Below are 26311 nucleotides of genomic sequence, written 5' to 3'. Positions count from 1 at the left end.
CCTATGTGGTTGAGATGCTGTGTGGCAAGATGTTTGGGGGGCTCTAGATGCTTCTAACCCCCGCTTCCTAGCTCTTGTCAGCCATCTGACCTACACCACCAATAGCAGGCGACTTTCAGCTATAGAGGCCTTTGGAGATGGTCTGAGGGAGATGCTCTTCATGGTAAGTTTCATGTTTTTTCTTTTTAATACTTCTAAGTTAAAAAGTGTTTTGATTTTGTTTCTTTTTGTTGCAGTCTTTTGGAATGTATATGGAGATTGATGCACGAAATCAATCTCTCCAAGGCTCTATGGATCGTCACATCGATGAGGCACACCTGGAGGAGAACCTGCTTTCTACGGCTAAGGCCTGTGGGCATATTATTGAGTTTCAAGGGAAAATCAAAGACCTCACCTGGCAACTAAGGGAGCTAAGGGAGGAGGTTGCCAGGTCATCTCAACAGGCTTCTACGGTGGAGACTCAGCAAGATGAAGCCCTCGCATAATTGTTTTCTGGACAGGCTCTAAACCCATAGGAGATTTAGAGCCGCATGTTGGGCTCTTCTGGAGCTCAAGTCTGGTCCTTCTAATTTGGGTTTCATCAACTTCGGGCGTCTGGAACCCGATAGTCATCATAAATAAATAAAGATTTATCACCCAAAGAGAGATAATGTTAATGAAGTAAATCTATATAAGATGCTTAGAGATAAACGAGGAAGATGTCAACAAAAAGTGAAAATATATAAAGTACGAAAAGAGACAAGAAATATAAAAACAAACAGAAAGGAGCATGAGTAAAATAAATTTTTTTACAAAGCATTTAAATATTCCCAAATTAGAGGAGTGATGGGAAACAGGTATAAAATAAAAGAAAAATGAAAAAACAATTAAATGGTAGAGGACTTGGAGCTTTGCATTGAAAAGTTTTGGGTAGAAAGACTAAACTATATAATTTTGTGATAACTAAATAAAAATTATGGATTTGCCTCCCAATTTCCCTCTTTTCCAAGTAGCACTATCACCTGAATGAGATCTCAATTTCAGTGATGGCCTTGTTACATATCTTACAACTAGAATCCCTTTTTTTTTCCAATCCAATTCCTCCATGACCATTAACCTCAATCAGATTCAGACATGATACACTTCTTTTACCTTCAAAGAACCACCAACTCCGCCCACATCCTTGAAAAGTCAATCATAGAAGGGAACCGACTTAAAGACTTGTTGACATCATTATCTTTCTTCTTGATTTCCCTACTCCCAGAAATAGCAAGCCACAGTTTCAATTACAGGTACATTCAAACCCTGTGAATACTTTTGGATTGACAATGCACCATATTCCTATGTTTAAGTGTAAATTGAGCTTCAAAGGTTTTGATCTGTAATAATTTTTAACAAGATTCTTGGCTAAGCCTTATTGAAATCCAAGATGACAAACAATGATGATCAATACTAAGAGTTATTATATTTGGGACAAACAGGACAATTTATATCAATGAAAATTATTTTACAACTCCTAATCTTCACGATGAGTTTCCGGACCATTTTGGTTATCCTTTAATTTGTATTCTAACTTTCTTGTTGTAGGACTTCAAGTACGTATCTTTGATTCAATAAAATTCTACCAACACCAAGGACTATAATTTCCACTAGTTCATGTGGGTCTAAGAATAACTTCAAACTTTTACTTAATATTATAGGCATTTCCCAAGTTTTTGTACACCCAGATGCATTTTACATAGTGGTTTTTTGCTAAAGTGAATCTAAACTCTAGATTTATGGTAAAAATTTCAAGAGTCATAAAGGAATAATAATTGAAATTGGGACTTATATAATAATTTTTGGATCTTAAAAGTATAGGTTGCTAAGTTGAAGTTAATGAATGAGAGTTAAATAAATAAATTGGTAGACCTTAGTTGGGTGTTGTGGTGAATGTTGGTTGATGGAGGCCAATTAATTAATTACATCTTATAAAAAAAATTTTCCCTTATAAGAGGTTAAGTATTAAAATAAAGTGAACTATATTTTTCGATATTATTTTAGATATTTATTTATTTAAGTTAAATTTATTTTTATTTATTATTAATAATTACTTAATAGCTAAGGATATATAGTGTTATTTAATAGTTGAATAGCTATATTTTAGTTTTGTATGAAAATTTTAATTCCTATATTTATTGAATGCATTCCTATTCCATGAAAGGAAGAATGTGTATACAATTGATTTGTTATATTTTAAAATATAAATTTGTTAGTTATATCTATTTTATGTGTAAATCTCACTATGCAAATTGGATGTAGGCGATCACCTTTAGAAAATTCCAATCATTTATAAACTTTTAACTAAATTTAAGAATAGTTATTTGGTTAAATACATAATTTAGCCCTTAATTTTTTTTAAAAATAATCATTTTCCATCTATTGTTGATTGACACTTAAATTTTATAAAAATATAACCTTTTAACTCCGAAATATTATAAAATTTAACTATTAAACTCTTAAAATTAAAAAAAATGATGAAATTAATTTATCAAATTATCAAAATAATGATTGTTAAAGTAAATTACCAATCATTTCAATTATCTTCCATTGAAATAGCAATACTTTACAAACAATAAGTCTTATCTATATTTTTGTTTTTTTAGTGTATTCCACCTTTAAAATTTTAAAATTTAGAATATGCGTAAATCACACCTGCATTTAGATTAAATGACTATATGCTTATAAAAATTAAGTATTTATCTTTTACTTTTTAACCAAATATGCTCTATATGTTTTCTCAGAATTATAGCTAGAAAATATTTACATAAATTTTTATAGTTTCAACCTCTAAAAATTCATAAAAATGTACTAGGGTAAGGAGATGGTGGGACAAGCCATTATGATATTCTCATTATCGAATTTCAACATAAGAATATGTAAGGCAAAACAATAAAAAAAAAAAAAAAAGAAAAAAAGCATAAAAAATGAATAATGGCAGTGTTCAGAATAATTATCTCAGAAAAGCTTTAGAAACAAAAGAAAAGAATAACAAGGAAAAGAAAAGAAGGAAAAAGGAAGGGAGAAGGAGATTGAGGAGGCACCTTGATCTTCTAGATTTCCTTCAATTTGCATATAAAGATCTCTTGCAGCTTCAACTATACCCAAGTGCCCATAGTGTGGGAAAGATAATTCTACATTTTGTTTAACATTAGGGTGAATATACTTGCCACTGCAAATAAGAATAACAAACTATTTATTTTAGCACCGACTAATGTATTTTTCTGTAAAAAAAAAAAAAAATTTTGTGATTTATTAGCTAAGGAATATATATATCTACTACAATGATAAATAAATAAATAAATATAAAGAGAGAGAGGACATGCTTTATCAATCCATCCAAATCTTCTGGAGAAAGAAGGCACTCCCTGCCTAATCCATCAGTAATAAGGTCTTCTGGGGTTTCAGTTCCTCGCACAGCAACTACTACAGATCGCAAATGATGTAGAACCACAATGAAATATGCGGCTTCACACTTTTCCTAAAACAAAGTATAAAAGCATTGATGAAAAATAACAATCTAATTAACAACATATTCAAATTATAATAGTTGCATATTCTAATATGGAAAGTAATACACTCATCACTATCATTAGATGTAATTACAATAGTGTCATTAGATGCAATTATGATAGTGTACTTTTCTTTTTTTTTTTTTTTTTTAAATGGCTAAATATATTATTTCATCCTTAATTTTACTCAAAAAATTAGTACAATCTGTTCGAAATTAATATTTAATACCTAACTATTTTAATAGTGTACTATTTAATTTCTAAACTTCAGTGTAACTATCGTTTGAACTCTGGAAATTCATAAGAGCATGATGAAAAGTCAAAACTAGTGTAATTTATATTTATATATTAAGGATAAATAGCTAAAACATTTAAAAAAATATAAAAAATTCATTAATTAATCTCTTAGTTTTATAAATTAAAACATTTTTAATATTTTAAAAAATCTACTAGTTGATGCTCCTATTAGTTTTAATGTTAAGTGTTTTACTATTTAATTTTTATCGTTTGAAAATATTTACTAATTTATCCCTTACTTGTATAAAAAGTTTTACTATTTAGTTATTTTGTATCATGGATATTTTATATTTTTTAATAATATTTATCGATTAAAATTAACGGAATGACTAATTAGTAGATTTTTTAAAATATTAGAAATATTTTAATGTATTTTGAAAAATAAAGTATTAACTAATGAATTTTTCTATAATATAAAGTTCAAATAGTAATTTTTTTAAATTTTTATTGAGATTTAGGTGTTAAATAGAGGGGACAACATACGCAAGATTCAATATGCGGTTGCTGGTTAATTTACCAGGCTTATTTCATTTACCTAACTTATGTTAATACTAATTTTAAAAGAAATATTTAAGAAATATGAATTTAATATCATTCTGACTTAGTGATGAATATACATAAATTAAGAAAATGTTATAATCGAAATCATTTCAATAGTAGATTAATAATGCTTTACCAATGAAAAACTACTATATATTATAAAAAATATTGTCAATTAATCACTGGGAAATTGAAGTATATAAGAAGCATAAATTTATTTAGACTTTTTTTTTATCAAAAATTAAAGATATTTAATTTGATACTATACCAATAATAATAATATCATTTACGAAAAAAATCAACACTTCAAATTATGAAATATTTGAATTTAGCTAAAATGATTAAAGCTTTTTCTTGTTAACTACCTAAATTATAAATTTCAATTTAGAAACAAAAGTTAAAATTATAAAAATTGGGTTAAGAAGTAAATAAAGTAGTGAGAGATAAAAGAATATGTACTTAACTATTAAACAATTCAATTTTTTAGCTACACTAAGCTGAAGAGCATAAACAAATGAGCATATAGAGATATACAGATTTTAAAGCATGTATTATTTAACTTTGTTTTTTTTATCTCATCATTTTCACTATTATTTTTTCTTTTATTTTTATATTTTTTTTAATATATTTTTTATTTATAGAGTATGGTGTAAATAAATATTCCAACTTTATAATATATTATTATGATTTTGTTTATTTCTAAAATATTTTTTAAGAAAATAATATCTCAACTCTCTATTATTATTATTATTATTATTATTATTATTATTGTTAAAGACAATATATTTTAAAGTTAGACAAATGGAAAATCATTCTTGTAAAAACATTATTTTCATTATTAAACAGACTTCAAACAATTTTTTATTGTATTCTTATAGAAGTGTTTGAAAACTACAAAATCACTCTACCAATAAATTAATGCATTTAGAATCTCTTCTATATTTGCCTAACTTTAAAATTGTAAAGGCATTGCTCTTAGGATGCATTTTATGCAAGGAATAAATAAAAAATCATAAAATTTGTGTACTCCAGGTAACATAAATTAATTACACATTTTTCTCTTTAATTAGTAGACTAAACACGAAATAAAAGAGATATTTTCCATATTACTCTATTTTATTCATCGAATCAAATACACTCTTAAAAAAATATCGAAACGTATAGCTCACTAATATTGACCAACACTAACATGATTTTTTTAACTTAGATGTTAACAAAACATATATATATATATCAATATTCTTGATATCCAAATAAAATTATGCAACTTTTTAGTAAAAGCTAATCTAGGACAAGAATTTAAAAGGTAAAATAAACAAAATAAGGGCCAATATTTATACATATTTCAATTTGCTTAAAGTTTCATTTTGGATAACTTCATCAATCATTAAAAAATTAACTAAGCTTCAACTTGATTGACTCAAATTGAAAACTAAAATAAAATTAATATTTTATTAATTTTTAATATAAATTATGCTTTGCTTATTTTTCTTTTTTACTTATCTCTCTCCTTTCGATTTTTTCACCTTCTTTCTCCCTTTATCTTCTTCATTGCTTTCCCCTTCCTCTTTTCCTTTCCATACCTTCTATGCTACCTTTTTTTTTTCTCTAACATTTTCCCTCTCCTCCTTCTCCATTATTTATTAGCCATCATTGTCTCACTTTTCCTAACCACTTCTTTAGCCCTCCAATTTCAACAAATTGGGCCTTTACCTTAGTGTGTTTGTTCACTTGAACGCTGGAATTTAAATATTTATCGTATTAGATCCAATTGTTCATGCATAGCATAGAACTTTTTATATTATTACGTTGCATGTTGTCTAACAAAATTTATTAGAAAGGATTATTATGCAACATTACCTTTGCATTTGTCAATTTGTTACCTGCTATAATTGTTTAATGAATTGGAATTTTCATCTGTTGTTCAATACAATTGTTAGCAAGTAAATAAACTTTCAATGTCCTTTCATTTTAATACTAGGGTGGAGTTTACTTTAGCATTTTAAACAATGAAAAGATATTGAGATTGTTTATAATCTTTTATATATTATTATTATTGGCTCTTTACATGCTTGTAGCCCAATAATGATATCCTATAAAAGTGATTCTTAGTGGTGGGACTTTCAAAATATAATGATGAGTTAAATGAACAACTTATCTATTTAAGATAGTTCAATACTTAAGATATTTGCATGAGCTAAAACCAAATAAGGAGTACATGCCTTTCTCAACAAGCACGAGATGCTGCTATAAGAGGTGTATGCTCCTCCATAAGCAAACTCCATTTCATCATCCATATTCCTTTATTCTTTTATCATGTGATTTTACCTTATTGCAAGATTTCACTGCTTAAGGTTGATCTTTTTATCATGTAATGTCTTTTTTTTTTCATCATTTAAATGTTGCTATTGTATCTAGCAAGTGGTTTATTAAGGATTACTCCTTAGTTCTTGTTTATTCAATTCCTTTTCCAGTGATATTTTTTTTAGGCTTTTGAGCTTCTTGTTTTTTTTATTTTTGCTACTTGATTTTTTTCCTAATAGATCTTTAAGGTTGTATTCTCTAGTCTATATTTGGTTTTCTCTCTTTACTTGGTTCAAATTGGTATATTTAATATAATTGTTGGTCATCTTTTCTGTTAGGGACTTTTGAGGTGTTGTTTACTTTGATATTTTTTTTCCTTTCTGGTTATCTAGTACCTTTATTCAGATGGTAAGTTCTTTTTTCCTAGTATCTATTTCAAACTCTTGTAAAAAATAGATGTACAGTATGCTTTCTTCTTTAATATTACTATGTCATTTTTATTAACATATAGCTCTATTTGATCTGATTTCTTAATATGAAAGGTGCTTGTGTTAATAAATTTTAAGGTTTATTTCTTTTCTCTATTTTGTATATTGGTTTTATTTATGTTTATGTCTTGCTCCTAATATCCGTCATACTTTTGTATTAATGCTTTAACTTATTTATAGATATATCATCGCTTTGTGGCATGTTTATATATGCATCATTACTTTATCATCCGTGATAGAAAAATTAATGTTATAATAGAGATTCATTTAATAAATATAATTAAAAGTGAGAAAACAACTTACTTGAGGTCAATTGTCATGTCAGGGTGAATTACAGTGCTTAACACATTTCTAATGCTCATCTAACTTCAAAACTCATCTTTAGATGAATAAGGTGGTTATGTCTTTTGCATAGATACCATAATGTTATTTACATTAATATCTCGATATATATAAAACCCTATCTTTGTACTCATCATAACATTCCAAATAGTCAAGGTGAGCATGACTTGGTAGATAGGTTACTAAGAAAGAGCTATGTTTTATGCCTAGTTTAGAGACTTCAAAATGAGTTCTTAAGTCTTTTATGGCATGCAAATTAAATGTTAAAAGAGAAAGATAAAAAAATATTAAAGATCACATCCAACCTCAAGTTCAACGGCCAAATTTTGGTTTCAAGAGCCTTTATGGTATCCAAATGAGGCTTTGAAAGGGTTGGTAAGGCAAAAAGACTTTTATCTGCCATAGCAAAGCTCAAGTCTTTAAGCTTTTCAGATGCATGTTAGAAATTCTAACACTTTGGACTTGTTCTTAGTATATAGGAATTTTATGTCAGACTATTATTTATATGTGTTTGAGGCATTATAGCAACTGTAACAATATATTTTAAATTTATAAGGATTTTCAAGTTTAATAGTAAAAACATGGAGTTTAAGCAGTTGATCCTTTTTTGCCCTTATAGGTATTTAAAGTGTAGGTTCAACAGTCAAAAGTTTCTTTAGGTTGTCAAACCTCTTTAATGATTCTATTTTGATCAAGAACATTCACAAAGACTTTTAGAATTACCAATTTGGGGAACCAAAAGTTTTGAAGCTTTGAGTATGATTTTTCTGGATATATATATGGCCTAAGTCATATTCCAAAGGTTAGTTATGTAGGCAAGGTTGTGTGACATACTATTTGGATGAATCCTTTAAGAAAAGGACAAACAAAAGTCAAGTTAAGGAGTCTAAACTCCTACTAACCTAATATAAGTTTGCATTATTAGACTTTTAGCAGCTAAAAGTAGGACTTTTGATTATCAAAGTCATCTAACCTAATTATGGTCTCAGGCCACTTAAGTATGTCAGAAAGGTATATTAATATTAAGTTTCATGATGTGCATTACATGAATATTAGTCAAATAATTCATGTATTTAGTATTTACATTGTTCGTGAGTAGGTGATCAAGTAAAAAGGTCAATATAGTACTAAAATATCCTAAGATATATAAGCTAACCATTAAGGCTGCTTGTTAGAGCATTTGGGCAAGAATAATGATAATTTGTAATGGAAAGTATAACTACATAAGTTATTTATGCTTCAATTATAATTGAATTATTATGTTAAAGGATAATTATACATCATAAATGCATTGATATTAAGCCATAAAGTATTAGAATTATAAGTTCGTTGTAATTATATAATATTTATGATATGGACTAGTTTTATAGATAACTTGCTAATCTAATTGAGAAATTATGGTATGTACTAAATTCCATAATAGGATAAGAGAAAGAGATTATTGGTTAAGCATAAGAGAAAACCATTTGAGCTTCTACCTATAGTCCTAATAAGATAGTCATAAATATAGGAGGAGCACCAATGATATTACTACCGTAGATGAAAATTTTGATCTATATTTGCATTTATGTGATTATGCAAAGCACACATACAAAATAATGAAAGTTTAAATGATTCATACTCTTTGAACCTCACAACTCATCTCTTCAAACCACCATATATATAGGTTGAAAATGCATAATAACTTAGAAAACTTTTGTCATACACAACTAAAAGATGATTCATGTAATAATTATTGAGTTATATTTGTTCATGCAATTTTTATACAATATGTTCCGTCATTATAAAGTCTAACTTGATGAATTCATATATGTGATGTGTTAGCTTAATATTCTTACATTAAGGAATTAGAAAATTAATTATGCATCATATACAAAGGTATGTGATATAATCTACATGTTTAATATATTGTGTTTTGTTGATAAATGTGTATGGATATGTATCTTTAATCATCGAATGTGTTTGTTTAAATGTTAAGGAATGCTTGAGAGTAGTTTAAGAAGTTTTTTGATAAAGTCAAAGTGAAGTTCGTCTCTCATTTCAAGTATGTTTTTATAAAATTAAATTTAAAGAACTAATGGAATCACACATAATTTAGAGAAATTTATTTGTGAACGATATGTGATAAGATTTAAGAGTTGAGTATAACCTTTATTTAAAGTACTAAATCATACTAGCATCTCCATACATCAATATATTATCATACTATATTTAGAATATATGCCTCCAGATCACAAATGTGTTGCATTATTGTATATATTATTTGTTAGTACAAATTGGGTGTTGGATGACCTACTGGCCTTTCCTATTTCACTATGTTATGATATTGTATGTTAAATCTATGGCAATACCTATTGCACACTCCTAATATCATGTTAAGAGAAAGTGTAGGTTGAGACATAATATATGTCTGTAGCATCGTAGATTATATATATTTAAATGAGAATTCTATAGAACCTTGTAAGGCTGGACATATTAAAGTTAGAGAGACTACATATGATAAGCATACTTTATGTGAGATATTTGTATTATGTAAAAAAAATTCATATAAGCATGTGTATATAAATGTTAATAAATATGTATTTCTACTCACTAAGTTATATATAATAACTTACCCCTTTTTCTTAATTCGTATGTACTAATTTTCAAGATTGCAAAGAAAAGACAAGCAGGAATTAGAGTAATGTTTAGGATAGTAAATAGGTAAACATATAATATTTTTTATCGATTAGAATATTGTGCCTTTCCCGAATAACATGTATAATTATATATGTTACAGATCCTCCTTTCCTAATATTTTAGGAATATTATGTATGAGTTCTAATACAAGTATTTTAGCATGCATTTATTTATTTGTAGATCAAAACTTTAGGACTCTTATATAATTATGTTTCAAAAAATTTCGATGTTCATGCTAAAATATTTATTTATATGTTTAATCATTAAGATCCTTGAGTTAGTTATATTACCTATGGTTATGTAGACTTGTTATAGGCTTTGATAATTTTAAGTTGATCTAAACCCTAATGCTAGTAATGGTATCTTTTTGAAGTTCTTATTATTTTGCCAAGACTAACTAAATAAAGCTTTTTAAAAAATTATTAAACAAATTCTCTTATAAGGTGGATGAGACTTTAAGGAGTTCGAAACTCTAAGAATTAGGCCAACAAAATCTATATGTTCAAACTCTAAGAAATAGGCTAAGACTAACAAGTTTATTATTTAATATTTGATGAGAGATAGAATACTTTCTAGGATGAGAAATAGGCCTATATGTCAAAATCTAAATGTTCATTAATGAAGTCTAACCATCCATTTAAATTGAGGCCTTGATCGGCCTTGACCTTCAACTTGAGAATGCAAAGCATAAAGCCAAAATTTTATAGCAAGAAGAAAATCTTTACTGTGAAACTTAAGAATCATTAATGAACTAAATTGCAACTCACCTATTAGTAGACCAATAAATTACTTATACAAGACTTATAACCCTATTGATGATTAAGCTTTTAAAGAATGTATGTGATCATTTTATGTGCATTTAAATTTGAAAATTTTCCTTATTTCCCTATTGAATACTTTAGAGAATGATTTTTTGTTTATAAATTAATTTTCTTATTAGTTATGTGTCTTTTATTTACATTAACATTTACAAAATTAATCTTTTCATGGGCGTATTTAATCCTTAATCTTTACAAAAAATATTTAATATTGTCATGATATTTAAAAATATGACATCTCACAAATTAACTTTTAAAAAGTGGAGTTGCCGTACTTAGTCCCTAATCTTCACCTCAAATGTTTAAATATCTTCTTTATTTTAAACAATATGTCATCTCATATGCATATCAACTTTTAGCAAGTGGTGCTAAATATGGCTTATAATCATAATTAGTGTAATACCCGGCTAGACTCCGGTATCGGAATTCCTACTGTCCGGTGGAATCTCGGATGTCGGAACCCTCTAGAAGGGTAAAATCATGTTTTTATAAAATATTTTCATGTATTTTATGGTTTTTATGAAGAAAGGAATTGAGTTAAAGTGTTAAAGAAAAGAAAGAAAGAGAATGAAGGAAGAGCCCAAGTTCGGCCGCTGAACCTCATGTTCGGCCGCCGAACCACATGTTCGGCCGCCGAACCTCATGTTCGGCCGCCGAACCTCATGTTCGGCCGCCGAACCTCATGTTCGGCCGCCGAACATGGGGTGCATGCGGAGGCACATTAGGCCCCCGAAAGTGGCCTGGCCAGCCACCTATAAAGGGGTCCCCTGTCTGAAATGGGTGAGTTTTCTCTCTCCATTTCCGGCCAAGGTGAGTCTCCGACCTCCCTTGTTGATCTTGTGTTCTTCCTTCAAGTCTCTCATGTTTTTACGAGTTATTCACTTGGTTTTGAAAATTTTTGGAGCTAAGATCAAGATTTGAAGCTTGGAGACCTCGGAGATTTCTTCCTCCATTTCTCCAAGTTTTGGTCACCTCCCCTCTCGATCTTCAAGAGGTAAGGGTAGATCTTTAGCTTATCTCATGTTTTAAACAAGTTTTATAAGGTTTATAGGGTAGAAATACATGCTTAAGTTAGTTGATTGTTGTTAGGGTTAATGTTGAGTTTATGGATAATGTATGTTGTATGAGTTGCTATATGTGTTTGTATTGGGGTTTAGGTTAGTTTGAGACCCCTATACGCTTATGTATGTGTATATGCATGTTGTAGAATAGCTAAATGCATGTTTGAAAGGTTTGGGAGGCGAAATGTGCATGAGGAGGCTGAGTTCTGCCACTTTGGAAGAACTCAGGTTCGGCAGCTGAAGGCACTTTCAACCGCCGAACCTGCCTGTGGAGGCAAGCTTTTGGCTGCCGAACCCTGCCCCCGAAAGTTTAACTTTCGGCTCTGGAACCACTTTCGGCCGCCGAAGGTGCCGCCGAAAGTGGCTGAGTTTCGGCTCTGGAGGGACTTTCAGTCGCCGAACCTGCCGCCGAAAGTGCCCTGTTCAGCCTTCCTTTGCATGATTTCTATGACTGTTTTAGGGTGTTTTAGGGGGTTTTTGGGGAGTAGTTTAGAGTCATGTTCATGTATGTTTGGTCCCTCATTTGAGTCCACCTGTGTAGGCTCGGACCCGAGGAATCGAGGACCCCAGCAGTGAGATAGCTGCTTCAGTGTCTTTTCAGAGCTAGCCTGAGGTGAGTAGAATGACTCTTCATGTTTCAAAGCGAATAATGAAAGTTTTAGCATGATTCACGCATCATGAATGCCATGAGATATATTAGGTTGTTTGCATTAGAATTCACGAATATGTTGCATTGCATATTATGTTGTTGATGTGGATGAACATTGGATGATCCATTAGCCCTCGTATGGTATGATATGATATGATGATGATACGATACGGAAGTTCAGGAAGACCCATTCTACGTCCCTGGCACTATGTAAGAGAAAGTCCAGGAAGACCTATTCTACGTCCCTGGCACATTGGAATGTTATGATATGTTATGTAAGGGAAAGACCAGGACCCATTCTATGTTCCCATTCTACGTTCTGGCAATATTGGATATGTAGAGGGCTATTGGTGACAAGTTCATCCTTAAGGTGATTTGTTTGTGATGTGATGCATTTCATGAAAGCATGAATTTTAATATAATCTTTTATCATTCTGCTCACTGGGCTCTTGTAGCTCACCCCATTCCCTTAACCCCCCAGGTTTGCAGGTACGGGATAGACCAGGAAGTCAACAAGAGTAAAATCATGTTTTATGTAATAGCTAGTTGTGGACATGAAAAAAGACATTGTAATGTAAAGTATAGTAATGTAATGTAATGTAATGATGTATATTGAGGTTTAAAGTTGTGCTTGACCCTAGTATGTAAAGTTAATCCCTTTTTCACATAATCTATGAAATGTTTTAATGATGTTTTATGTAAACCAAGCTTAATGTATGATATGTTACCCCATTGGAGCATTTGATGAGGGCTCCAGTGTGGGGTTTTGTGTTTATGGTTATGTGCATGCACAGGTTATGCATGGTAAATGAAAGAAAAAGTTTAAAGTTTTTATGTATATGTTTGATCATGTATGGGATTTAACAGGTATACAGGATGTATGTTAGGCTTGCTACGGGTCCTGGCGACCTTAAGTCGATCTGGATTCTAGCGCCGGTAGCGGTCCGGTTTCTGGGTCGTTACAGATTGGTATCAAAGCCCTAGGTTCATATGGTCGGATCTATAGTGTGTCGGGCTCATAGATGTTCTAGAAGGGCAAGCACAATAGGAAAAATCATGTCCACTAGGATAGGATGTAGAGTTCTGTCTTGAATAATGATGTGAAATGCCATGATTTTATGCATGTGCATTGATTATATGCTATGTATGTGATGTATGTGATGCGGGTTCATGTGTTTCCACATGAACCATTTGATGCTAATGTTTTATGGATGTGTGTTGTTTTTTAGTAAGCAAGATGAGAGGAACTCGTCGATCTGCACGATTGACTAGAGTACCACCTCAGGATGAGGGCACGAATGCCTGTCCTCCTTCTTTGCCTAGGGCAATGTCCTGCAGGTCTAGTAGGGAGAGAGTGTCAAGGGACCCTAGAAGGTCTTTTGATATGAGCAGAAGAGGAACAGTTCAGGGAGGAGTGTCAGAAGGTGTGGGGGATGATATGGAAGTGGATCAGAGGAGGAATGGCAGTCTTGGTGTGAGCATGTCTGAAGAGGGCATGGGTGAGTCCCAAGGAGGCACTCAGGCCTCGGGGTTTGTTCAACCACCCCAATACCCACCCTTTTCACAGAATCCCGGGTATTCGATGGGGGGTACATCGGATTACCCCAGTTTTAACTCTTATCCTTCTTACATGCCATACCCACCTTTCTACCCATCATACTCACAGTACCCTATGTACCCACCCCCATCCTTTTATCCAGGTACAGTAAACTCTAATCCAGGGGATGTTGCACTTCCTCCACCCCCAGCAGAACCTATGGTCCCAGAAGCCCAAGCACCTAAACCTAGCTCATCTGGAGGGAGCAAGGTCAAGATGATTGACTACTTGAAGTTGGATGCTCCTAAGTATGAAACAGGTGATGATCCGTTTGAGTACCTCAGGACAGTCAAGATGATAATAGATGAGTTAGGGGCAGATAACAGTAGAGCCATTCAGATGGCTGGGTTCACACTGAAGTGCAAGAAGGCCCGAGAGTGGTTTAAAAACTATGTGAACCCGAGGTTGGATAGTCTATCATGGGAGGAGTTTGCTAATGAGTTTGCAGAATGGGCTTTCCCTGATAGTTCAAAGGAGTTGAAGATGATCGAGTTTGAGCAGCTAAGACAGATGGAGGAGATGAGTGTAGATGAGTACACAAATAGGTTCTTGGAGCTGTTGCCGTTTGCAGGGCAAAATCTTGACATAGATCAGAAGAAGGCTAGGAGGTATATTATGAAGCTTCATTCCAGGTATTCCTCTTTGATCCAATCAGCAGAAAGGGTGAGCTTCCATGCCATAGTGGATATGGCCCGGAGGATGGAGGCTAGTGCAATAATTAAAGGGAAAGTTAAACAGTCTGTGGCACAGTCTTCTGGTCCCAAGACCTCAGGTAGGGAAAAGTTAGACCCTTCTTCTTTGAGTACAACAGCTTCAGGCAGTAAAAGGTGGGCTAATACCACCAAAAAGTCAAAGAAGAATAAGTTCTGGAACAGGATAAAGTCAGGTCTGGGATTAGGAGGTGGCTCGAGCTCAGGTGCAGACAGTGCAGTATGTATGAAGTGTGGGAAGCCACACAAGGGAGTATGTCGGTTTGGGACGACAGCCTGCTTCAGATTTGGGCAGGAGGGACACATGGCACGGGAGTGTCCTAGAGCAGCTTATATGGCACAGTCCCAGTAGACAGCTTCTGGTAGTGTGGCTCAGCCAGTAGCTCCAGCCTCGACTCAGGCCAGTGGCAGAGGCAGAGGGAGAGGGGCAGCCTCTTCTTCAGCGGGTTTCAGGGGTGAAGGTCCATCAGCTCTAGCGCGGATCTTCACTATGACACAGCAGGAGGCTAATGCATCAAACACCATGGTGTCAGGTAATCTCATCATTGGTTGTTCAGATGTGTATGCCTTAATGAACCCTGGTTCATCTCATTCTTTTGTTGCTCCGACAGCCGTCGAGAGGTTGGGTTTGATGGTCTCTGGATTAGAATGTCCCTTATGGGTCAGTGGACCCAAGTGTGACCCGTCAATGGCAGAATCAGTCTGCCGGTTTTGTCTAGTGTTTGTGGAGAGTAGATGCCTTCTAGCCGACCTTGTGGTTCTAGATTTGACGGATTTTGATGTCATTCTAGGGATGGATTGGCTATCTACCCATGGTGCTACCTTGGACTGCAGAGACAAGGTAGTCAGGTTCAGAGGTCAGGATGGGTCAGAGGTTATCTTCAGAGGAGACAGGAGGGGTACACCTAGAGGTTTGATATCAGCCCTACAGGCTCGTAAGTTACTCAGGAGGGGTTGTCAGGGTTTTCTAGCTCATGTGAATGAGCTGGATAGTCATGCTAGAGAGCCCGCCTCAGTGCCCGTGGTTAGAGAGTTTTTAGATATTTTCCCAGACGAGCTGCCAGGTTTACCACCTGCTAGGGAGATAGAGTTTGAAATAGAATTGATGCCTGGAACCAGACCAATCTCTATCCCTCCCTACAGGATGGCACCAGCTGAGTTAAAAGAATTGAAAGAGTAGTTGCAAGAGTTGGTAAATAAGGGCTTCATCCGACCGAGTACCTCAGCTTGGGGTGCTCCAGTATTGTTTGTGAAAAAGAAGGATGGATCCCTTAGACTTTGTATCGACTTCAGGCAGTTGAACAAAGTTACTACCAAGAATAAGTACCCGTTGCCTAGGATTGATGATCTATTCGACCAGCTAGCAGGAGCAGGTTATTTCTCCAAGATAGATCTGAGATCCGGGTACCATCAGCTGAGAATAAGAGAAGAGGATGTGCCGAAGACGGCGTTCAAAACTAGATATGGGCATTATGAGTTCCTAGTAATGCCGTTTGGGCTGACCAATGCTCATGCAGCATTCATGGATCTCATGAACAGAGTGTTTAGCAAGTATCTGGATCACTTTATTATTGTCTTCATTGATGATATCTTAGTGTATTCCAGGAACGCAGAGGAGCATGCCCATCATTTGAGGATAGTTCTGCAGACCCTGAGAGAACATGGCTTGTATGCCAAGTTCTCCAAGTGTGAGTTCTGATTGAGGAGCATTTCATTCTCGGGGCATGTTGTGTCAGAAAATGGAATAGAAGTAGACCCCAAGAAGGTGGAAGCGGTAGCTAACTGGCCTAGACACATTACAGTGATAGAGATCAAAAGTTTCTTGGGTTTGGCAAGTTACTACAGGAGGTTCGTACAGGACTTCTAAAAAATTGTCGTTCCTATGACCAGATTAACTAAGAAGAATCAGAGGTTTGTGTGGTCTGATCAGTGTGCAGAGAGCTTCAAAGAGCTGAAGAAAAGGTTGACGTCGGCATCGGTGTTAGCTCTGCCTACCAGTAATGAAGACTTCACAGTGTTTTGTGATGCGTCCCGTGTGGGACTAGGTTGTGTGTTGATGCAAAATGAAAGGGTAATTGCTTATGCTTCTAGACAGCTGAAGAAGCATGAGTTGAATTATCCTACACATGACCTAGAGATGGCAACAGTGATCTTTGCACTCAAGATGTGGAGGCATTACCTCTACGGGGTAAAATGTGATATCTTTACTGATTATAAAAGTTTGTAGTACATCTTGAGTAAGAGGGAGTTGAATCTAAGGCAGAGGAGATGGGTAGAACTGCTTAGTGACTATGATTGCAAGATCTAGTATCATCCGGGTAAGGCAAATGTTGTAGCAGACGCCCTTAGCTGGAAATCACTTGGCAGTTTATCCCATGTTACAGCAGAGAGAAGACCGGTGGTGAGAGAGTTTTACAGACTCATCAATGAAGGGTTGCAGTTGGAGTTGTCTGATACAAGTGCTTTGATAGCCCAGATGAGAGTGACACCTGTGTTTCTGGAGCAGGTCGCTCAAAAACAGCATGAGGACCCAGAGTTAGTGAAGATTACCAAGACTGTTCAGTCAGGCAAGAATGATGAGTTCAGATTTGACAGCAAAGGGATCCTCCGCTATGGGAATAGATTGTGTATACCAGATGACGTGAATTTGAAAGGTGACATTATGAGAGAGGCTCATAATGCTAGATACAGTGTTCACCCTAGAGCTACCAAAATGTATCAAGATCTGAAGAGAGTTTATTGGTGGCCAGCTATGAAGAGAGAAGTGGCACAGTTCGTGTCCGCCTGCGAAGTATGTCAGAGGGTGAAGCTGGAACATCAGAAGCCAGCTGGAATGCTTAACTCACTGCCGATTCCAGAGTGGAAATGGGAGAATATAGCTATGGATTTCGTGGTGGGGTTACCGGCAACGTCCAACAGATTGGACTCCATATGAGTGATTGTGGACAGACTGACCAAATCTACTCACTTCATCCCTGTCAGGAGTGGCTATTCTGTGGACAAATTGGCACAGGTGTTTGTTGATGAAGTGGTCAGGTTGCATGGGGCTCCTGTTTCAATAGTGTCTGATAGAGGACCCCAGTTCACCTCCAGGTTTTGGCGGAGTCTACAGAGTGCTATGGGTACCAGGCTAGACTTCAACACTGCTTTCCATCCTCAGACAGACGAACAATCAAAGAGGACCATCCAGACGATAGAAGATATGCTCAGAATGTGTGTGCTAGATTTTGGCGGTTCTTGGAGGCAGCATCTACCTTTGGTGGAGTTTGTCTACAATATCAGCTATCATGCTAGCATAGGGATGGCTCCATATGAAGCTTTGTATGGAAGAAAGTGCAGGTCACCTGTTTGCTGGGAGAAAGTTGGAAAAAGGGCCTTGGCAGGGCTTGAGCTTGTAGAGATCACCAGCAGAGTAGTACCAATTATCAGAGAAAGGATCAAGACTGCTGTGAGCAGGCAAAAGAGTTATGCAGATGTCCGCAGGAAAGAAGTAGAGTTTCAGGAGGGGGAATTGGTATTGCTCAAGGTGTCTCCTATGAAAGGGGTGATTCAGATTGGGAAGAAAGGCAAGTTAGCTCCACGGTACATCGGACCCTTTGAAATCTTGCAAAAGATCGGGAATGTATCGTACAAGTTGGACTTACCTGCTTCAATGGAGAGAATCCATTCGGTTTTCCATGTTTCCATGTTACGAAAGTTCGTGTCAGATCTGGGCAAGGTTCTTAGTGAGCCTGATGTGGAGATCATTGGAGATCTCACTTATGTTGAGCAGCCAGTACGGATCCTAGACACCCAGATCAGAAAGTTAAGGAACAAGGAAATCCCGATGGTGAAAGTCCTTTGGAATCACCACAACATAGAGGAATGTACCTGGGAGACACGGGAGTCCATGCTCCAGCAATATCCTTATCTCTTCTAAGGTGAGTGTTATGTGTTTTGTATGTATGTTTAAGTTTTATGCTATGCATGTGTTTGTTTGGTGAACATTCGGGGACGAATGTTCTTAAGGGGGGGAGAATGTAATACCCGGCTAGACTCCGGTATAGGAATTCCTACCATCCGGTGCAATCTCGGATGTCGGAACCCTCTAGAAGGGTAAAATCATGTTTTTATAAAATGTTTTCATGTATTTTATGGTTTTTATGAAGAAAGGAATTGAGTTAAAGTGTTAAAGAAAAGAAAGAAAGAGAATGAAGGAAGAGCCCAGGTTCGGCCGCCGAACCTCATGTTCGGCCGCCGAACCTCATGTTCGGCCGCCGAATATGGGGTGCATGCGGAGGCACGTTAGGCCCCCCAAAATGGCCTTGCCAGCCACCTATAAAGGGGTCCCCTGTCCAAAATGGGTGAGTTTTCTCTCCCCATTTCCGGCCAAGGCGAGTCTCCGACCTCCCTTGTCGATCTTGTGTTCTTCCTTCAATCTCTCATGTTTTTACGAGTTATTCACTTGGTTTTGAAGATTTTTGGAGCTAAGATCAAGATTTGAAGCTTGGAGACCCCAGAGCTTTCTTCCTCCATTTCTCCAAGTTTTGGTCACCTCCCCTCTCGATCTTCAAGAGGTAAGGGTAGATCTTTAGCTTATCCCATGTTTTAAACAAGTTTTATGAAGTTTATAGGGTAGAAATGCATGTTTAAGTTAGTTGATTGTTGTTAGGGTTAATGTTGAGTTTATGGATAATGTATGTTGTATGAGTTGCTATATGTGTTTGTGTTGGGGTTTAGGTTAGTTTGAGACCCCTATATGCTTATGTATGTGTATATGCATGTTGTAGAATAGCTAAATGCATGTTTGAAAGGTTTGGGAGGCAAAATGTGCATGAGGAGGCTGAGTTCTGCCACTTTGGAAGAACTCAGGTTCGGCAGCCGAAGGCACTTTCGGCCGCTGAACCTGCCTATGGAGGCAAGCTTTTGGCTGCCAAACCCTGCCCTCGAAAGTTGGACTTTCAGCTCTGGAACCACTTTCGGCCGCCGAAGGTGCCGCTGAAAGTGGCTGAGTTTCGGCTCTGGAGGAACTTCCAACCAGCAAACCTGCCGCCGAAAGTGCCCTGTTCAGCCTTCCTTTGCATGATTTCTATGACTGTTTTAGGGTGTTTTAGGCAGTTTTTGGGGAGTAGTTTAGAGTCATGTTCATGTATGTTTGGTCCCTCATTTGAGTCCACCTGTATAGGCTCGGACCCGAGGAACCGAGGACCCCAGCAGTGAGATAGCTGCTTCAGTGTCTTTTCAGAGCTAGCCTGAGGTGAGTAGAATGACTCTTCATGTTTCAAAGCGAATAATGAATGTTTTAGCATGATTCACGCATCATGAATGCCATGAGATATATTAGGTTGTTTGCATTAGAATTCATGAATATGTTGCATTGCATATTATGTTGTTGATGTGGATGAACATTGGATGATCCATTAGCCCTCGTATGGTATGATATGATATGATGATGATACGGTACGGAAGTCCAGGAAGACCCATTCTACGTCCCTAGCACTATGTAAGAGAAAGTCCAGGAAGACCCATTCTACGTCCCTGGCACATTGGAATGTTATGATATGTTATGTAAGGGAAAGACCAGGACCCATTCTACATGCTGGCACTATTGGATATGTAGAGGGCTATTGGTGACAAGTTCATCCTTAAGGTGATTTGTTCATCCTTAAGGTGATTTGTTTGTGATGTGTTGCATTTCATAAAAGCATGAATTTTAATATAATGTTTTATCATTCTGCTCACTGGGCTCTTGTAGCTCACCCCATTCCCTTAACCCCCCAGGTTTGCAGGTACGGGATAGACCAGGAAGTCAACAAGAGTAAAGTCATGTTTTATGTAATAGCTAGTTGTGGACATGAAAAAAGACATTGTAATGTAAAGTATAGTAATGTAATATAATGTAATGATGTATATTGAGGTTTAGAGTTGTGCTTGACCCTAGTATGTAAAGTTAATTCCTTTTTCACATAATCTATGAAATGTTTTAATGATGTTTTATGTAAACCAAGCTTAATGTATGATATGTTACCCCATTGGAGTATTTGATGAGGGCTCCAGTGTGGGGTTTTGTGTTTATGGTTATGTGCATGCACAGGTTAAGCTTGGTAAATGAACGAAAAAGTTTAAAGTTTTTATGTATATGTTTGATCATGTATGGAATTTAACAGGTATACAGGAGGTATGTTAGGCTTGCTACGGGTCCCGGCGACCTTAAGTCGATCTGGATCCTAGCGTCGGTAGCGGTCCGGTTTCTGGATCGTTACAATTAGCATCAGAATTGAAGGAGAAATTAACTAGTTGAGGTACCACTAGATTTTTCTAGAAAATTTTAAGGGTTATTTAATATATTTGATCTTAAATGTCTTGGAATGAAACCGTAAGGGTGAGATAGAAATTTATAAAGTTGTGGATACTATAGACTTTGTGATAAAGGTTAAGAGTTAATATGAATTTAACGTTTCATTTTTCAATTTTATTTATATTTTTTTTCTACATATTCAACAATAAGAAGATAATATTATACCATATCAAAGAGAAATCGAATGAAAAGGAAACAAGGAAAAAAATATATACATGATATCAAAAGGCATTTTCTTAATTATTTAAAGTTGCAAATATGAAGATCGATTTAATATAAGAAGAAATCTAAGATAGGCTTATTCATGGTTGTTAAACAAACTACCTCAAATGAGTGATGAAGGAAATGCATTATTAAAATAACAAATGAAATTAGTATTTAATTAAGTAAATCAAGTCAACAAATTCAACAATGTAATACTCAATGATAATTAGATCATTTTCTTATATCCTTAGAGAAGTATAACAAAGAAAAGGCTCTTGATTGAAAATGATTGGTATAATCACATTTTCCTAATAATGCATTTTGAAAAAAAATTAAAGAAAATAATGAAATGAAATCTTTGTAGGTAGAAAACTTATAAGGCACTGTCTAGGCAAAACAAAGTTAGAAAGTAGTTTACTAAAACACCTGAAATGGCTAGTCAATGACAATTGTAATGAGTCTAGCATTATTTTATTAAAAATAAAGTATTTCATGTAAAGTATTTATAAAATAAATAATTTCAAATGAAAGCTTGAAAATAGTCTCTCAATGATTTAATTTAAAACATATAGTTTCAATACTACTAATGCATATATATTTAAAATTATGGCGGAAAGGATTGGAGATCTAATGTGGGTTTGAGTTAGATATATCAAGGAGGAATTAGTATTGAAAGACTATAAAATTAATATAATTAAAAGATCTCATTAAGAAACAAATACATTAATAAGTCAAAAAAATCATAAAAACAAAAATTCTAAGTTAGGATATTTTTCATTGGAAGTGTTTCTCTTGGTTCATCATTTTGCAAAAAATCTTTCTTTATCTACTTTCCAAAGGACACTATAGTTAAAGTGATGCGAGCATGGGAATAACAAAATTTTTTAACAAGTTGTGCTTTGAAGTCTTCACAATCTTCAAAGGCTCAATATAAGAAGTTTTGGATCACGAGGAACCAAGAAAAATTGAAGTCATTGATTTTGAATACCACGTTTGGAAAACAAGAAAAAAAAATAGCCTTATTTTTATTAAAATTTGTGAGTCCAGTTTCAGTCATTATTTATTCACTTTTGAAAGCTCATAAATAAGAAATTATAGTGTTTTTTTTTATGTCTTTTATGATCCTATATGAATTTTAACTAATAAAATTGATATTATGACTGATAAAATTCTCTTATATGAAGAAGAATTTTACCTTGCTAAAAGGATGGATGAACTTCATAGTCCTGCATCAAGTAGAAGACCTTAAATATTTCCTTATCTTTTTCAGAAGTGATAATTATGAAAATAAGTGGATTTTTTATTTATATTCTAGTTAGATTATAATTTATTATTATTATCTTTTTATTAGTAGGATTAGATTTAGTTTTCTTTGTAGAAATAAGATTACCTTATATTTTCCTATTTCAATTAGGATTTGTTTTATTTTCCTATTTTAATTAAGAATTATTTTGTTTCTCTATTACAACTAGAATTAAGAGATATTTGGCTATAAATAGCAATTATTTTGTACAAAAAAGAAGTTAATAAGAAGTTAAGAAGTTGGTTTTTCTCCATAATGAGAATTTCTTTTATCCATTGCAAAGGTGGTTAATTCTTTGTGACTCTATGTTTAGCAACTTATCAAGGTTCAATTTTGTGGCGTTTTATTTTGGATTTTATCACTTCATGCTTAATTAACTTATCAAGAATTTATTGTAATGTTTCTAGCTAGAATTATCACTTGATTATCTATACTTCTAGTCACATTGATTGTAGTAGAGCAATCTTGGAAGATAACTTTAGTGTGTTTTGTCATCAAGTTGCGTGATGGAATTCTTGGTCATAGGTTGATTCTAGGTTCCGCATCACAAAGTATAAAATTTTTATTTTTAAGTGTCAAAGAACTCCTTAATCTACATCTATATTTGAAACTCATCTTTGAATGACTAATATTATTACATTCTTTGTATAAGGATCAATGGTTTGTTCATGATTAATGTCTTGGTATATCCATATGGCGATTCCATTTTACTTTCTCTAGTTAATGCTTATGGTCAATAATACTCTTTTAAACCTTAAGGTTTATAAAGTTTTATAATCATTTACTCACATAATACAAGCACAATAAATAAGGTAATGCTTAATTTTATAAAAAATACTTATCATATGTCCAAATGAAGGTATTTAAAAAAAAGAGTAAAATTTGCATGTACAATAAATGAATGGATCAATACGATATATGCAAAATGCATTTAAGCCCTTTATCTCTCTAGACATTGGCAATTTATCATATACAAAAGTTATTATGAATATTAAATTGAATTTACCTGACAAACACGACCATGTCGAAGTGTTTCTGGTGGCAAATCAACATATTTTAAGAAAGCAGCAGCATGACCGCGCCACCAATTATCTCCTATAAGTATGGGCCGCCTAAGAACATTAAGTAATCTTATATCATGAATTTGGTCATACAAATATATAAAGAGCTTCTTTACATATTAATAAGTGAATATGACGTGCACATAAAAATATAGTGATATTATATGCATTTTTTGTATTTTCATTATCATTATATTTGCAACATCCTAGGCTCGATTATCCTAAAATAACTTTTAGACTTAAACCACCTATCCTAAAATGGTGGCTTACTTTCTCTCACCTTAACTTTGATTCATACCATAAAAATTTATTACTCTTACATATGATACTAAAACTCTCTCCTTCTTTTTCTCCCTAAAAAAATCTATCAATGCTTGTTGACTTACCTATCTGATCTTTGCTTATCATCTTCTCTCTTTATATTTGCTTTCTCTTTTTAACTTTTGATTTTTTCCTCTTAAATATACCCTAATATGTAAAGTAAATGAAGATTAAGGAACAAGTACGTAATCTAACTATGATCATGCTCCCACCCATCTTTAGTGGGAAACTAAAAAGAGTCCTTTAATACTTAACCAACATATCCCCCATCTCTAACATAGCCTCATGATTTCTATTCTTGCTTCCATCAATTTGATGTAGAAATCTTTTGATTAATTACAAAATTGAAGAAACTAGTAATTGAGCATTATAGATCCTAATTCGATATTATGAATTTTTCATGCCTAACCCATCAACTTAAGGACACACAAAGTATTGCAAATCATCATCATTATTGTTACTCGAATACTATGAATATAAACACACAGTAAAAGGTGGGTAATGCCATTTATATTCACTTTTCTTTCATATCAACTTCAACACATATAATCCAATGAGATATATGAATAAACACTTACTCTACACCTTTCTTTCTACAAATTTTAACTAATTATTTAGTAGGAATCACTATACTAGGCATGGAAGTGACATGCCTACTAGCTGTTTGGAGATGCATAATGAAAAATTCCAACAACATCCTTTTTATCAAATCTGCCTTTATAGAAGGAACATGCTGATTTTGGCAAGATGATAGTAATAATGACGGTTCCATTGTTAACTAGAGAATCCTCTTTTGATAGGTCAACTAAAAATTATATCCATGATAATAGATGGAGATGACAAATGCAAAACTCATCATTATTGATGTATGCAATCGAAATGTCATGGTTATTCAATTCATATTAAATTTTGTAGTGAGAGATAATGTTGGTAGTGGGTAAGGTTAAAAGGAAAAAAGTTGTAGCCTTCTGGAATTAGGTGTGGTGTAATCAGTGGTTTTCATTGAAGGTATAACTTTGGAGCTTGTGGGTAAGGGTGTGTAATTAGTTGACCCAAATTTCAAGCAAACAATAAAACTAAACAATCGAAAGAAAATATTTTAGTAAAATGAACCAAACTAAACTAATAATAAAATCAAACTAAAATTTAAACCAACCAAACTAAAAAATTTGATTTTGCTAAATTTGATCAATTAATTTTGACACAATATATTCATCCTCTATTACAGAGCAAACGTTGTTTCAAATCTCATTGAAAAATTTTGAAAATCACCCTAGCAAAACAAATTAATCTTATCATGAAAACAACAAAATCACCAAAATATAATGAAATCAAGAAAGTAGATAAAACTATAACTGTTTCAATTCAACTCAAATTCATTTCTAACTAAACAATTTTGTAAATTTAAAAAAATATTTCTTAAATCTATAAATCCTCAATTTTTATTAACACAAAACCACCAATATAGAGAGTACATTGAAACTAAACTAATGATGAGGTGATGAGAGGTAAGGAATCTTGTAAAGATATAACAAAATCTAACCTATACAAGTTTATGACCATTGATCCATCACCATGAGGTTAATTATCAAAGCAAAAGTTTTTAGTCCCCTTGAGTTGATGAGAAGCATCAAAAGGAGAGCAAGAGTCGGCATTAGCATCATGGAAAAATAAGGCATAAAAATAAACATCATGGCATGGTTGGATGAGTAAAGAAACTAAGAATGGGAAATGGGAAGTTGAGAAACTAAAGTGACGCAAATTGAATGAAAGAAGAAATTGAACACAATAGTGGACTAGAGTGGTATGGGTAAGAAGAGAGTATAAAGAGCCAAAGGGTTTTTTTAGCGAATAGAGCAACAAGGAGACATTCATATATAGAAGCTTTCTTAAAATAATGGATTGGACTATGCAACTAGACCTTAAGACACGAGATAATGTGGACTTTTTATATGCAGGTTAAATTGAACAAGTCTATTATCAGTTAGATTAGTTCATTGTCAACTTTGCATTTGAAAGCTAAGCTGAACTAAAACTCATGTAGCGTCTAAACAATAAAGGCACAACAAT

The 26311-nt window shown here is 33.8% G+C and overlaps 1 protein-coding gene across 1 annotated transcript in view; it reads right to left on the bottom strand.

The window, feature by feature from the left end:
• The window catches only part of LOC110612547 (diacylglycerol lipase-beta), a 97714-nt gene that overhangs the window by 8134 nt on the left and 63269 nt on the right, over positions 1 to 26311 (bottom strand). Inside the window, exons 7-9 of the mRNA XM_021753324.1 lie at positions 23866 to 23971; positions 3345 to 3499; positions 3063 to 3190 (exon numbers count right to left, since the gene is read on the bottom strand). Of these exons, the coding sequence (XP_021609016.1) occupies positions 3063 to 3190; positions 3345 to 3499; positions 23866 to 23971 (389 nt within the window). The remainder of the gene's footprint in view (positions 1 to 3062; positions 3191 to 3344; positions 3500 to 23865; positions 23972 to 26311) is intronic.

Source organism: Manihot esculenta, chromosome 4 (genome assembly GCF_001659605.2).
Source record: "Manihot esculenta cultivar AM560-2 chromosome 4, M.esculenta_v8, whole genome shotgun sequence".
Lineage (NCBI taxonomy): Eukaryota > Viridiplantae > Streptophyta > Magnoliopsida > Malpighiales > Euphorbiaceae > Manihot > Manihot esculenta.
Note: the sequence above shows the minus strand (reverse complement) of the source record. Positions and strands in the feature narration are given on the sequence as shown.